The 14,559-nt window shown below is 41.6% G+C and overlaps 1 protein-coding gene across 1 annotated transcript; it reads left to right on the top strand.

The window, feature by feature from the left end:
- Positions 1-4,949: 4,949 nt before the first annotated feature.
- LOC140227290 (uncharacterized) lies at positions 4,950-12,367 on the top strand. The gene is made up of 3 exons (XM_072307742.1): positions 4,950-6,209; positions 10,496-11,257; positions 11,561-12,367. The coding sequence occupies exons 1-3, from the start codon at positions 4,950-4,952 to the stop codon at positions 12,365-12,367; spliced, it is 2,829 nt and encodes a 942-aa protein (XP_072163843.1).
- Positions 12,368-14,559: the final 2,192 nt, after the last annotated feature.

Genomic DNA, 14,559 nt, shown 5'->3' with positions numbered 1-14,559 from the left:
ACGCTCTGGTCACTGACTGTTATGGTAATTGCAGAAGCTAGCAACTTGTCAGGGCTGACAACTTTCATGAAACGATATCCTGATCCTAACATTTTCTGAAAAGGTAAGACAGGCAGAGAGATTCGGAGCTGTCAGTTAAGTTATTAAAGAGGAATTCCAGACGACTTTCATTATTTCACATACACAAATCGACTTGCTCTATGTGTAGATTTGTGGAATTTATTGTGATCCTTTATAGATCGGAGAAACCAATACTTTGAAAACCCCCAAACAAATTACACTGAACAAAGTTGAGGACATAGGAGGCTCACAAATTTCAGAAATGTAGCAATGTAATTCCGTTACAGGACAGCATGCTTAGCAAGTTCTCCTGCGTATAATTTATGCACGTTTTCTTCTTTTGTTCTGCTTCATTGAGCCCCCCCCCCCCCCCTCAACTCACGCATGCCTATGGTGAGGCTAACATGTCATCATCCTTGTTGTGAGTTGGTAATCTTGAAAACATTCTTATTCCTCATCCCAATCACTATATGTTATGAAAGTCTGTGCCCATTATAACCATAGAATTTATAGTTGTAAATTGTAAATACATTTGTGAATGTCTGAAAATCTTCCGGAGGTTGTCCTTTAATGATTGAAATAATATGATACTTTCTACACAGCATGAAATTTCCCCGGGATCTGATGGGCTGAAAGTGTAAAACGGCGGTTAATAGTTTGTCATCATCGTCTGTGTCCTTGGTGAGGTCATTACTCGTGCCAAAAGCGTTTCACATCAGGAAGGGAGCGCGGAAAGATGATAAAAAGTTGATAAGAGAAAACCAAAACACACTTTTGCGGCGGGCGGTGGGGGGAGGGGGGGGGGGGATTCGCATATACATAAAGTTCGATTCCGGACAGTAAAAATCTGATTAATATCGAATAAAAACTAGAGGTGGTAACATCAGCTCGCTCATTTGCATGCTCATATCTACTGTTCGCAAACTGTTCAACAAAAATTAGCGAAACTTCACAATTTCACATGAATTTGTCCTACTTATGCGATTTTGATCATTTTTTCGTTTTCGTGCTCATAAAATGTGGTGCTTTTTTTCTTTTCAGACTAACAATCTATTGGTTCGGAATTCTCCTTTAAAGGAGTTACTGACTAGCCAGTTGCTCTATAGTATTAGTTCTTGTTTTTGCTTTTGTTTTTGTTTAATTTGTGGGGTTTTTTTTCTGACACTACTACAACTATTTCGAGTCATATATAAAAAGGTTTATGACTGTTTCAAGCAAAGACAATAGATAACGTATTTAAGAAAAAGTTGTAAGAAGGAAACGATGAGTCAAAGATGAAAATAAGCGGAAGGATCAAGGGCTTGTGATGATCGATGCCTGAAAAACTGGTACGTTACGTCTTTTTATAGGGGTTGTTTGTGTCTTCGCTAAAGGGAAAGAGAGTGTGTGTGTTTGTATGGGGGGGGGGGGTGGGAGGGGAACAACCCTGCATAATGTCTTTTGTATTATTGAGTTGGTATGTGTTAACTCCATGTTGATTGAAAGGAGATTTTGTTGTTGATGTTGATTTAAGTGTATTGTGACAAAATTGCACGTGGACTGGGTAACCCAAGTTTGTTCATAAAAGTGAGCTCGAACCTGTGGTATGACAAATAGAAACAAATGCATATTCCATGGATTAGAAACGATAGCAATCATTATATCAACGTATATAAACAATACAACCTATTACACAACTAATAAACCAATAAGATATGCAAGTATGTAAAGTACTCAGTATACAAATAATGCACATGACACAGGTCATTAATAAGAAGGTATATTCACCTTAGAAGTGGAACGACCCAAATGTGTGTGGCATTGTTCAATAGCTAAGGTATAGGTGTACAATGTTATAAACGCCAGTCCAAGTAATGGTGACGTTATTCAGATTTCGTGACAGCCATTTTCACGAGATTCCCAGGCCAGGACATGCTCCAAGCTTACAAAAAACAAAACAAAACACGCACAAACAATGATTGCAATGTATTTATAATACACAGGAAATGCAGCTGAGTGCAGACGAGAAGTGAAAGGAAATTGAAGTTTTTAGGCAAAAATAAAAGACTCGTCAAGCTATAGCTCTCAGCCAATCACCAGATTAGGGTCTATACTTCAACATTCAATTACTATGTTTTGCATCATTTTCGTGTGTTTGTCATTCAATTTGATAATCAGGTTATGTAAAGACGCGAAAAAAAATGCTCCATAAAGTTGCTCATCCAAATTCATTTTTCGTTCATCAAATTTCACACTTCGGTCAAAGAATCAAGCATTTGCATTATTCAAATTAAAATGACCGTCGAGGGCTTTCATATAAGTAGGAAAAGCGAGGGAGCGTCTTTTAGAGCATTCATTGTCAGACGTGCCGGGCATGATCAGAAGAGGCAAGATTGTGCGATGAATGAACTAAGCTCAGAGCTTTATAATATTTATAGTTCGCAATCAGACGTCATCTCCGGTCGTAAGTCGAGACAGTGTCGGATGAAAGTCGAGTCAATCCTATAATTTGTGTCACATTTGTGTTTTGCGGATATCGGGCGTGTCCAGCCGACGTCATATATGACAGTCTGAGTGTCCGATGATTAAAAGTCATCTGACAGATTAAATGGAATTCAGGTTCTGAGGACTCTTTTGGCATCACCGTTGGTGAACCTTAATGGTGCCAGCCCGCTGGAGCTTGTCGGCTCAGATTTCTTCGGAACTAATCGGAACGCTGAAAATGTTGAATTTGGAGATCAGATGAGCCTCCGGTGGTCAATGAAGGAGGCAGTATTCAGAGTGTGGTTATTCACATCTCAAACGATACTGGTTATCCACAGGCTTTGAGCGTAAGTTACATGGAAGTAGGCCTAAAAAAAAAAAAAAAAAAAACTTCAAACATGATTGATGTATGATTTCCCGCCCAATTTCATCAGACTGTGTCATTCGAATTCAAGAATAGGCGTCAGAATAAAAGTTAGAACAACTGACACCTCTCTGCTCTCACGGTTTACTTTCATTCTATGAATATTCAATTTCGTTCTGCATCATTCCTTTTAGATTTGATTTCAATTTCGAGAGAAATTGATTCACAATTAACGACGTGAAGGTCATACATTTTCGCGCCAGCTGGATTGACGCAAAATATCCTCCACTCATGCTTTGGTTGCCCCATCATCCCATCCCGTGTGGCAAATAACTAACAACATGATGTTATAAATTCTAACTTTTCGAAATTTTTGTAAGTGAGCATAGTTACGTTGGCACAAAATCTCGTGCCTTTTATTCACTTGACATTATGACACTGTAAACTTGTCATCTTCGGTGTATTGTCACAATCGCACATTGTTGTATTAGGTTGTCATTATACTCGACGCTGGACGCAATATGCAAAGCAGTAGAATGCAAGTAGACTGAGTCATGTGCTCAAGCGTAGCACATACCCAAAGTGCGGTAGATTTCGAGGCACCGATGTAGTCTGATTAATATTGTCAACGGAGAGATTAAAATATCGTGAATTAAGCTCTTCGAATGGAACACCCAATAAATTAACGCATGATAAAATCTCATTTACGTATGCACGTCATTGCGTTGATGCTGCGCGGGTGAAAGGTAGGCGCGAAAACTCCACTGTTACATCACTCTCACGCATGCGCAAAAGTACAGTACAAAGCTATGGCAACATAAACGGTACATATCTATAAATACGATGATCACAGATATAGGTGTTACCTATTCAGGCCTTATGATTGAGCTCTTGACGCTTGACTATTGTCTTACGTTGATTTTGAGCGGTTATTTTCTTCTTTCATCGAATCGACGGTTGAAATTCTACCAATCAACCATGAGCGACGAACGTAAGTTCTCCTCCATATTTTTTTACAGTATTACCAACAATGATTATCATTTTTTTAAGGTTTTATATACATATTTCCAAGTACGAAATGTAATCCTGCTGTAGACTCGCACCATGGAGACTATTTCTGCTACTACTCGTTATGCTTGCATTATGAACAAACACCGACCAGCGATCACGTATATTAATACAATTTACCATTCATTCCATCTTCAGCCACTCGGGTCATTCCCGCTTTCAAGGAATATTTGAAGGCGATGAACGAATTCATCGAATTCGTCTTTCTGAGAGACATCCCAGACATCATGCCGGATGATGAAATCGGCAACACCGACGAGGTCGTGAGATCTTGGGGGACGACGGAGGCAGATTGGAAGATGCAGAGGCAGACATCTGAGGACGAGATTGCAGCGGAAGGGAAAGTTGGGGAGGGAGAAGCGACTGAATTCTCAGACGAAGCTAATGACGAAGAAGAAGGGGGAAGTATGGTTACGGAGAGAAAACATATAGAAGAGAAGCTTAAGATGGTGTCAGTGGCAGAAAACACGTCTCAGAAGAGAAAAGAGTGCGCTGAAGAGGAGGAAGAAACAGTTGAGGAAAGCCAAGAGAAAATTGTTGATGAGAAGCCGGGAGAAGACGAGACGAAAGAGCAGACGGAAGGAGAAAAGGGTATGACCGACGAGGATGGCAAGACGGTCGAGATCCCGAAAGATGAAAAAGTTGGAAAAGAGGCATCCTCAGACAGCATTGAACTGGCTGCAAAACATCGGCAGGAGTATGCGGAGGGGGAGGAAACTACGCATACGGTGGGAGAAGAGGAGGAGGAGAAGGTGGAGGTGGAGGAGTATGGACAGAACGGCGATGAGAATGCGCAGTTGGAGAAGGATGAGGAGGGAGAGGAGGATGAGAAGACGGAGACGACGCAGATGGTGGGGGAGGAAGACGAGGAGTGCTCACAAGAGGAAAATGAGCACCTTGGGGAGGAGACGGATGAGGATACACTCGTCGAGGAGACCCGGCACGAGGAGAATGGACAGCTTATAGAGAGGAGAATAAGGAGGCGTTTGGGCAGATGAAGAAGGGGGAGACTGAGGGGGCAGCAGGGTATAGACACGAGGAGATCAAGAAGCAGATTGAGATTGAGGAGGAGGAGGTGGTGGTGGTAGAGGTGGATATGGAGGAGTATGGACAGAATGGCGATGAGGATACGCCGTTGGAGAAGGATGAGGAGGATGAGGGAGAGGAGGAGAAGACGGAAACGGCGCAGATGGCGGGGGAGGAAGACGAGGAGTGCTCGCAAGAAGAAAATGAGCACCTTGAGGAGGAGATGGATGAGGATATTCTTGTAGAGGAGGGAAAGGAGATGGAAAGGAGAGCAGAGTATCGGGAGCAGGAGGAGACGAAGCAGACAACGGGTGAGGAAGAGGAGTCCTGGCACGAGGAGAATGAGCAGCTTGGAGAGGAGAATTATAAGGAGGCGTTTGGGCAGATGAAGAAGGGGGAGACTGAGTGGGCGGCAGAGTGTACACACGAGGAGATCAAGAAGCAGATTGAGGTTGAGGAGGAGGAAGAGGAGGAGGAGAGGCAGCGACAGAAAATTGGCGCGAAAACTGAACATGATGAGGAGGAGCAGGAAAAGAGGGAAGACATTAAGAAAAAACGGGAAGAGCTGCCGGAGGAGGCGGAGCCACAGACGAACGAAGAGGAGGAATATGCGATGGGTGAGGTTGCTGGAAAGGATGAGGAGAAGCGAGAAAATAGAAAGGAGAATGACGAAGCAGAGGAGCACGATGAAGTATTAAGCAAGGATGAGAAAGAAAGACTGGCATTAAATGAGCTGGGGGAGAGACAGAAAGAAGATGAGGAGAAGAGGCAGCATGATTTGCTTGAGGTAAATCAGGATGACCAATACGGAAACGAGAACGCGAGGGAGCCGGAGGAGGCTCAGGAAGAGAAGACTCATATTATTGAGGCGAAGGAGCCTAAACAGGTGGTAGAGGGAGTAGCTACAGGAGAGGGTGAAACTCTGAATGTGCAAGAAGGGCACGAGAAAGCATCCGAGGACAAAAATGCGTTTGAGGAAAGGGACACCTTAACCTCTGAGCAGAGGGAGGTGGAAGAGGAAACGGAAAATACTGCTGCTGAAAGACAAGTGGCAAGAACTGGGAAGGACCTAGTTCAGGATAAGGAGAAAATTACAGCAGAGGTTAAAGGAAATATGGAAGAGGACATGACAGACGAGAGCGCCTCGCTAGAAAACGCCATGCCATCCAACAACACCAACAGGAAGAAAAAATCTCGACGGAAGTGGTGGAAAATCTTTAGATGCTGTGTCAGCAGACAGGGGCACAGCAATGAAGACTGAGGGAGGCGGGGGAGGGGGTAATTTGGGAGGCGGGGAAGGGGGTAGTCTGGGAGGCGGGGGATAGGGTGAGCTGGGGGTTGGGGTAAAAACTGTGATGAAGATACAAACTTTTCATAAACATATACGGGATTGGAAAAAATAAACGGAAGAATGGAAAATAACATAAAAATTTCGTCTATTCGTTTTATTTTAATTTCGAAAATTCTTTGCACGAGTACAATGCAGACGAAGAAAGAGCAGAGGGTGGGTACACAATGATTGGAGATTTATAGAGACGGCTATTCAAAGTACAACGAAAAGGCAAAAAAGAAGAGCATTCAATCTCACTGAAAACAGCTCGAGATGTGATTCCAGCTCAAGATGCGAATGCATATTGACATTTGGTGATGGAAAGTACATTGTGGAACGGGAAAATGGGCTACATTTAAATGTAGCTGCATGCCTCAACGTATGTGAAGGGGGTACTGAATGTAAGTGCAATGGAGGAGAGTGTAGTTGGGTTTTGAGCATCTTGACTGATAGGGGGATAGGAGCCTTGGAGACAAAACCAGAAGTGATAAGACAGATCAGAGAAGTTAATTTGTCAGTTGATCAGTTATCATTACTAACGTTACATTTTCCATGTGTGTGTGTGTGTGGGGGGGGGGGGGGGAGAACCCTACATAATATAACCTTATTGTACTTGGTACCATGGAGCTACCAAGGTAGCTCCATGTTGGTACACTGGACTCCCGTTATAACCAAATCGTAAGGGCCTGCATATTTCTTTCGATATATCGAAATTTCGTAATAACAGAACAGTAAAGTACAGAATCAATTTTTGAACCTAAATAACTTTGTTGTAACGAGAATTTTGTTATAACGGAAGAGCACTGTATTAGTTTGTGGGTATGTGTTAACTCCATGTTGCTTGTTGCTTGTTGCTTGTTGTTGTTGATTTAAGTGTATTGTGACAAAATTGCACGTGATAACACAAGTTTGTTCACAAAAACGAGCATGAACTTGTAGCATGACAAACAAAAACAAATGCATATTCCATGGATTAGAAATGATAACAATCGTTATATCAACGTATAAACAATACAACCTATTATACACTTAATAACCAATCAAGATATGCAAGTATGTACACTCAGCAAAAAAGAAGAAGAAGAAAGAAAATAAACACTTGTTCAAATTCATATTTATCATAGAATATTTGTATAAATATCAACATTTTACGTACCATGTTAAGGGTGATTTAAAGGGTCATTCCAGACGATTTTCATAATTTCACATCAGGTAGTACATAAATCAACAGCTCCATGTATAGATTTGTAGAATTTATTGTAGTTCTTGAGCAGAGAAACAATACTTTGAAAAACCTTGAACAAATTACACTGAACAGGGATGATGACATAGGAGACTCACATATTTCAGAAATGTAGCAGCGTAATTCCATTACAATACCGCTTGCTTGCAAGTTCACCTGTGTAAATAAAATCTATGAATACCTTCTTGTTTTGTTTTACTTCCTAAAGCCCCAACTTATGCATTCTTATGGTGACCCTGCCATGCCATTATCCTTTTTCATTGCAATTTGTTATAAATTTCGAAAATATTCTTATTCTTCATTCCAATAATCATAAATTCTGAAATTCTGTCCTCAGTAAAACTAATTTATTGTTGTTCAAATGTAAAAATCTGCAAATCATCTTGAGGTCTCCTTTAATTGGCTATCAACCTGGTAGGTCAACAAAAAAGAAAACTTTACGCATGAGTAAACACATTCGGTTTTTCTCTTCCAAGACACAAAAGTAAAAATTGCAAAAATGGACAAGTTGTCATTCATGCGCATGTGGTCTTCCTTATAACAATGAGAACAAAAGAAAATTCAACACAGTAAGAAACACAAACTGATTTGCAAAAATCATCCTGTGTTTCCACTCATACGTCATAACCTCTAGTAGTCTCCTCATCCAGCGGTTATTTGCATCGATTGTCCGATTTTCTTCAAACTTTCACTGATGTGTTCTACTAATGTTGCTGCTTTCACTTTAATCCACATTGCTCTTGGGGTTGTGTTCCCTTTAAGGAAAGTGAACATTCAACGCGTTCGTGACAAACCAGCTGTCATTTTAATATTTTGCCAATTATGTGAAACTGTCATCACACATTGTTAAGACATTGTACTGCCTATTAGGAGAACCATGCATTATGGCGGAGGTATACCATGGCAGTCGCCATATCGACATTTATAGTTTATTAAAAAAATATCAAATATTTCAACAACAAAAAAAATCATCATGTGACCTCTATAATGTCTTTGTAGCAGTCAAAAGATTGAAAAAGGTGAAAAATAATGGAGAAAATAAAGAATCTTCTGTCAATTCCAAATTCAAATGGCATGGAAATTTTAACAAAAATTGTAGAAATTGGACGTGTTATTTCAAATTAAGAAAATGGAAAATGATATTTAGTTCTTTAATTTGTCTCGTGAATTCTTAAATTCCTGAATTAAAAGAATGAAATGAAGAAATTCTGTCCATGTTATCACCTTTTCGGCTTACTCTCTGTGTCATTCAAAGTTTAATTCGACAAGAAATTTTTATTTTCCCCTTTTCTTTCCTATTTTGTTTTTGTTTGAGGATGTACAGAGATACAAGGGAACGACAACTTATTTTTGCTTTTTCATTCATGTCTCTCATTGTGTTGATTTGGTATTTTGTTATTACTGTTATCTTAAAGGGCATTCACATGACAAAACATCAATTCTGCAATTTTTACTTTTGTGTCTTGGAGGAAAAAAACAAACAAAACAAATATGTTTATTCAAGCGTAAAGTATCCCTTTTAGGGAACCTACCAGATGGATAGCAATTAATTAGATAGCCTTTAATATGGTATATGACACATTCATTTTTATCGAAACTTTCTTTGAAATATTTGAGCTGGAAAAAGTGTTTACTGTCATTTTTTTGTTGTTGTTGTTGTTGTTGCTGAGTGTATAATAGCATACAAATAATGCACACGACACAGGTCATTAATAAGAAGGTATATCCACCCTATAGTATAAAAAAGTGGAACGACCCGAGTGTGTGTTCGACTATCAATAGTTTATAAGGAGAATGAATAATGGTATACACACCAGTCCAAGTAATGTGCATTGTTAGTTTTTATTAATCGTGACATAATTCAGATTTCGTGACAGTCATTTTCACAAGATTCCCACGCCAGCGTCATGCTCCAAGCTTAAACAAAATAAAACAAAACATATGCACAATGCACAAACAATAACTGCAATGCATTTATAACACACGGGAAATGCAGTTGAGTGCAGACGAGCAGTGTACTGTAACGCCCGGTAAAAAGGAAATTGAGGTCTTTAGGCAAAAATAAAAGACTCGACGTGAATTCAGCTCTCGCGGTTAACAGAAATCGAGTTGAACACCCAATAAATTAACACATAATAAAATCTCATTTACGTGTACGCGCGTCCTTGCGTTGATGCTGCGCGGGTAAAAGGTAGGCGCGAAAACTCCACTGTTACATCACTCTCACGCATGCGCAAAAGTACAGTACATAGCTATGGCAACATAAACGGTGCATTATCTATAAATACGATGATCACAGATATAGGTGTTACCTATTCAGGCCTTATGCTTGAGCTCTTGACGCTTGACTATTGTCTTACGTTGATTTTGAGCGGTTATTTTCTTCTTTCATCGAATCGACGGTTGAAATTCTACCAATCAACCATGAGCGACGAACGTAAGTTCCCCTCCATATTTTTTTAGAGCATTACCAATAATGATTATAATTTTTTAAGGTTTTAGATACATATTTCCAAGTACGAAATGTAATCCTGTTGTAGACTCGTCCCATGGAAACTGTTTCTGCTACTACTCGTTATGCTTGCATTATGAACAAACACCCACCAGTATTCATGTATATAATTATTAATACAACATATAATTCATTTCATCCTTAGCCACTCGGGTGATTCCCGCTTTCAAGAAATATTTGAAGGCGATGAACGAATTCATTGAATTCGTCTTTCTGAGAGACATCCCAGACATCATGCCGGATGATGACATCGGCAACACCGACGAGGTCGTGAGATCTTGGGGGACGACGGAGGCAGAGTGGAAGGTGCAGAGGCAGACATCTGAGGAAGAGATTGCAGCGGAAGGGAAAGTTGGGGAGGGAGAAGCGACTGAATTCTCAGACAAAGCTAATGACGACGAAGAAGGGGGAAATAATATGTTTACGGAGAGAAAACATATGGAAGAGAAGTTTAAGAGAGCGTCAGTGGAGGAAAGCACTGCTCAGAAGAGGAAAGAGTGCGCTGAAGAGGAGGAAGAAACAGTTGAGGAAAGCCAAGAGAAAATTGTTGATGAGAAGCCGGGAAAAGACGAGACAAAAGAGCAGACGGGAGGAGAAGAGGGTATGACCGACGAGGATGGCAAGACGGTCGAGATCCCGAAAGATGAAAAAGTTGGAAAAGAGGCATCCTCAGACAGCCTTGAACTGGCTTCGAAATGTCGACAGGAGTCTGCGGAGGGGGAGGAAACTACGCATACAGTGGAAGAAGAGGAGGAGGAGGAGGAGGGGAAGGTGGAGGTGGAGGAGTTCGAGTATGGACAGAACGGCGATGAGAATGCGCAGTTGGAGAAGGATTATGAGGTAGAGGAGGATGAGAAGACGGAGACGACGCAGATGGCGGGGGAGGAAGACGAGGAGTGCTCACAAGAGGAAAATGAGCACCTTGGAGAGGAGAGGGATGAGGATACACTCGTCGAGGAGTCCTGGCACGAGGAGAACGGGCAGCTTAGAGAGGAGAATAAGGAGGCGTTTGGGCAGATGAAGAAGGGGGAGACTGAGGGGGCGGCAGGGTATAGACACGAGGAGATCAAGAAGCAGATTGAGATTGAGGAGGAGGAGGAAGAGGACTATGGACAAAATGCCAATGTGAATACGCAGTTATTGGAGAAGGATGAGGATAAGGATGGAGAGGGGGAGGAGGAGATGGAGACGGTACAGATGGCGGGGGAGGGAGACAAGGAGTCCTCGCAAGAGGAAAATGAGCATGTTGGGGAGGAGATGGATGAGGATACACTCGTCGAGGAGAAAGAGGAGATGGAAAGGGGAGCAGAGTATCGGCAGCAGGAGGAGACCAAGCAGACAGCGGGTGAGGAAGAAGAGTGCTGGCATGAGGAGAATGAACATCCTGAAGAGCAAAATAATGAGGCGCTTGGGCAGATAAAAAAAGGGGAGACAGAGGGGGCGGCCGCGGCAGGGTATATTCACGAGGAGATCAAGAAGCAGATTGAGATTAAGGAGGAGGAGGAGGAAGAGGAGGAGGAAAAGGAGGAGAGGCAGCAGCAGAAAATTGGCGCGAAAACTGAACATGATGAGGAGGAGCACGAAAAGAGGGAAGAACGGGAAGAACGGCCGGAGGAGGCAGAGCCACACTCAAGCCAAGAAGAGAAAAATGCGAATGGTGAGATGGCCGGAAAGGATGAGGAGAAACAAGAAGATAGAAACGAGGATGACAGAAAAGAGGAGAACGATGAAGTATTAAGCAAGGATGAGAAAGAAAGACTGGCATTAAATGAGCTGGGGGAGAGACAGAAAGAAGATGAGGAGAAGAGGCAGCATGGTTTGCTTGAGATAAATCAGGATGACCAACACGGAAACGAGAACGCGAGGGAGCCGGAGGAGGCTCAGGAAGAGAAGACTCATATTATTGAGGCGAAGGAGCCTAAACAGGTGGTAGAGGGAGTAGCTACAGGAGAGGGTGAAACTCTGAATGTGCAAGAAGGGCAGGAGAAAGCATCCGAGGACAAAAATGCGTTTGAGGAAAGGGACACCTTAACCTATGAGCAGAGGAAGGTGGAAGAGGAAACGGAAAAGACTGCTGCTGAAAGACATGTGGCAAGAACTGGGAAGGACTTAGTTCAGGATAGGGAGAAAATTACAGCAGAGTTTAAAGGAAATATGGAAGAGGGCATGATAGAGGAGAGAGCCTCACTCGAAAACGACATGCCATCCAACAACACCAAGAGGAGGAAAAAATCTCGACGGAAGTGGTGGAAAATCTTTAGATGCTGTGTCAGCAGACAGGGGCACAGCAATGAAGACTGAGGAAGCGGGGAAGGGGGTAATCTGGGAGGCGGGGAAGGGGGTAATCTGGAAGGCGGGGGTAGGGTGAGCTGGGGGTTGCTGTAAAAAACTGATGAAGATACAAATTTTTCATGAACATATACGGGATTGGAAAAATAAACGGAAAATGGAAAATGATATGAATTTTCGTCCGTTTGTTTATTCTCATTAAAAAATTCTTTGCACGAGTACAATACAGACCAAGAAAGAGATGGGGGGGGGGGGGGGGAGGTGGGTACACAATGATTGGAGATTTATAGAGATGGTTGATCAAAGTGCAACGATAAGGCAAAAATGAAGGTCATGCATTCTCCTTGATAACAGCTCGAGATGTGAGATTATATTGACATGTTTATGTTGATGGAAAGTACATTTTGGAATGGGAAAATGGGCTAAATTTAAATGAAGCTGCTTCAGCGTATGTGAAGGGAGTACTGAATGAAAGTGCAATGGAGGAGAGTGTAGTTGGGTTTTGAGCATCTTGAGCAAGCGAGCATAGGAGGATAGTAGCCTGGGAGACAATAAAACCATAGGAAAGAGCTGATAAGACAGAAATGAGTAGTTATCTCGTCAGTTGATGCTGTTGTAGATTTTTCCTGTTTGTGTGTGTGTCTGTCTGTGCATGTTTACATGTGTGCATAATATACTAGTAGGTCACTGGTATGGTAATTTTATGATCAGTCACAGTGTGCATGAATAGGGTGAAGAGCACCTTCTAGGCCAGTAAATGACCATCAAAACTTGACTTAGAATGACCGAACCGGCAATATAAACCATATATCAGACAAATTACGGGATTGGGGATTTGTTTCGTTTTTGTTTGTTTTTTTCGTTTTTTTTTCTGTTTTTGACAATTTTACATAGTTGTAAGTATACCCCAGTATATACTTTAGCACTGGCCCTTGCATGCTCCCAGGTGCATCCATTGCTTGCGCACACCTAATTACATGATTAGTGTAGCCAGTTTACCAGGGCATACCTGCTGTACATATGCACACATGGCCGATGCTTTGCTTGTTAGTTCTGCAGAGTTTGCTTTGCTGTGCGAGCAAAGCCAAAGTTACCCATCAAAGGGAGGCGTTGCTTTTGCCACAGACTGCCAAACTAAAGCATCACATTAAAATAAATGGGGGGGGGGGGGAATAAAACAGATAATCTTTGTGAGGAAATCTTTACAATGACCTGGGACAGTGTCGTTACTATTTTTGGAGACAAGGCCTCTACACATGGATATTTTGTGTGCCCAGATACATTGCAGATGCTGCTTATCTGTAATTTCAATATGCTGCATGCAAAGCACAATAGTGGAGAGACAGAGACAACAGATGTGGTCGCAATCTTTCTTGTTTGAGCACAAAGTGTCTTTATTGAATACTTTTGTGCATAATAATCATCACTTGAGCAATATACAAAAAAACGGTAACTACAATAGATTATACTTATGCATCACCTCAGCACAGTTATTTGCTGCTCGCTAAATTACAATATTACATGTCACAGGCAATATGAAAGAAAGAAAAAAATGAAGGAAAAAGTAAAAAGAGAGAGATAGATAGATAGATAGATAGATAGAGAACAGAAAAGGATATATGCTTGGCTATTTATGATACATAGCATGAAGCAATACCCACATACCCCGGCCAACCTACATAATTATACATCTGCCACCAAACGAGTCTCCCTTTACTGTAGAACAATGCTAGCATCAACTGCATCAGGGAGGCATTTCATGAAGGAACTTGTCGGATAAAATGTCCGACAAGTCAATTATATCCGACAAGTTTTGAGAAATCAGCCAATCAGACTTAAGAATTTCTCAAAACTTGTCGGATATAATTGACTTGTCGGACATTTTATCCGACAAGCTCCTTCATGAAATGCCTCCCAGGATAAACTGGAGAAAGAAGGCTCATGGATGTGGCAGTCAGAGACTTTAGTTTTACTGGACATCAGTCTAAATGGAAACCCAATCTTTCCATGAAATTTCCACTGCTAAATTTAAACATGGAGCTGTCTGTTGTAGCTCCATCATTTAAACGAACTCCATGACAATGCATCTCGATGAGAACAGAAAAATAAAACCAACCCACGAAATCAAAATGTTGGCTATCATTGCCGAGTAACAGAAATTTTCTGTCCTTCAGTTTTGCGAGTGATCGTCTCATCTATTCTTC

Source organism: Diadema setosum, chromosome 1 (genome assembly GCF_964275005.1).
Source record: "Diadema setosum chromosome 1, eeDiaSeto1, whole genome shotgun sequence".
In the NCBI taxonomy this organism is placed as follows: domain Eukaryota; kingdom Metazoa; phylum Echinodermata; class Echinoidea; order Diadematoida; family Diadematidae; genus Diadema; species Diadema setosum.
Note: the sequence above shows the minus strand (reverse complement) of the source record. Positions and strands in the feature narration are given on the sequence as shown.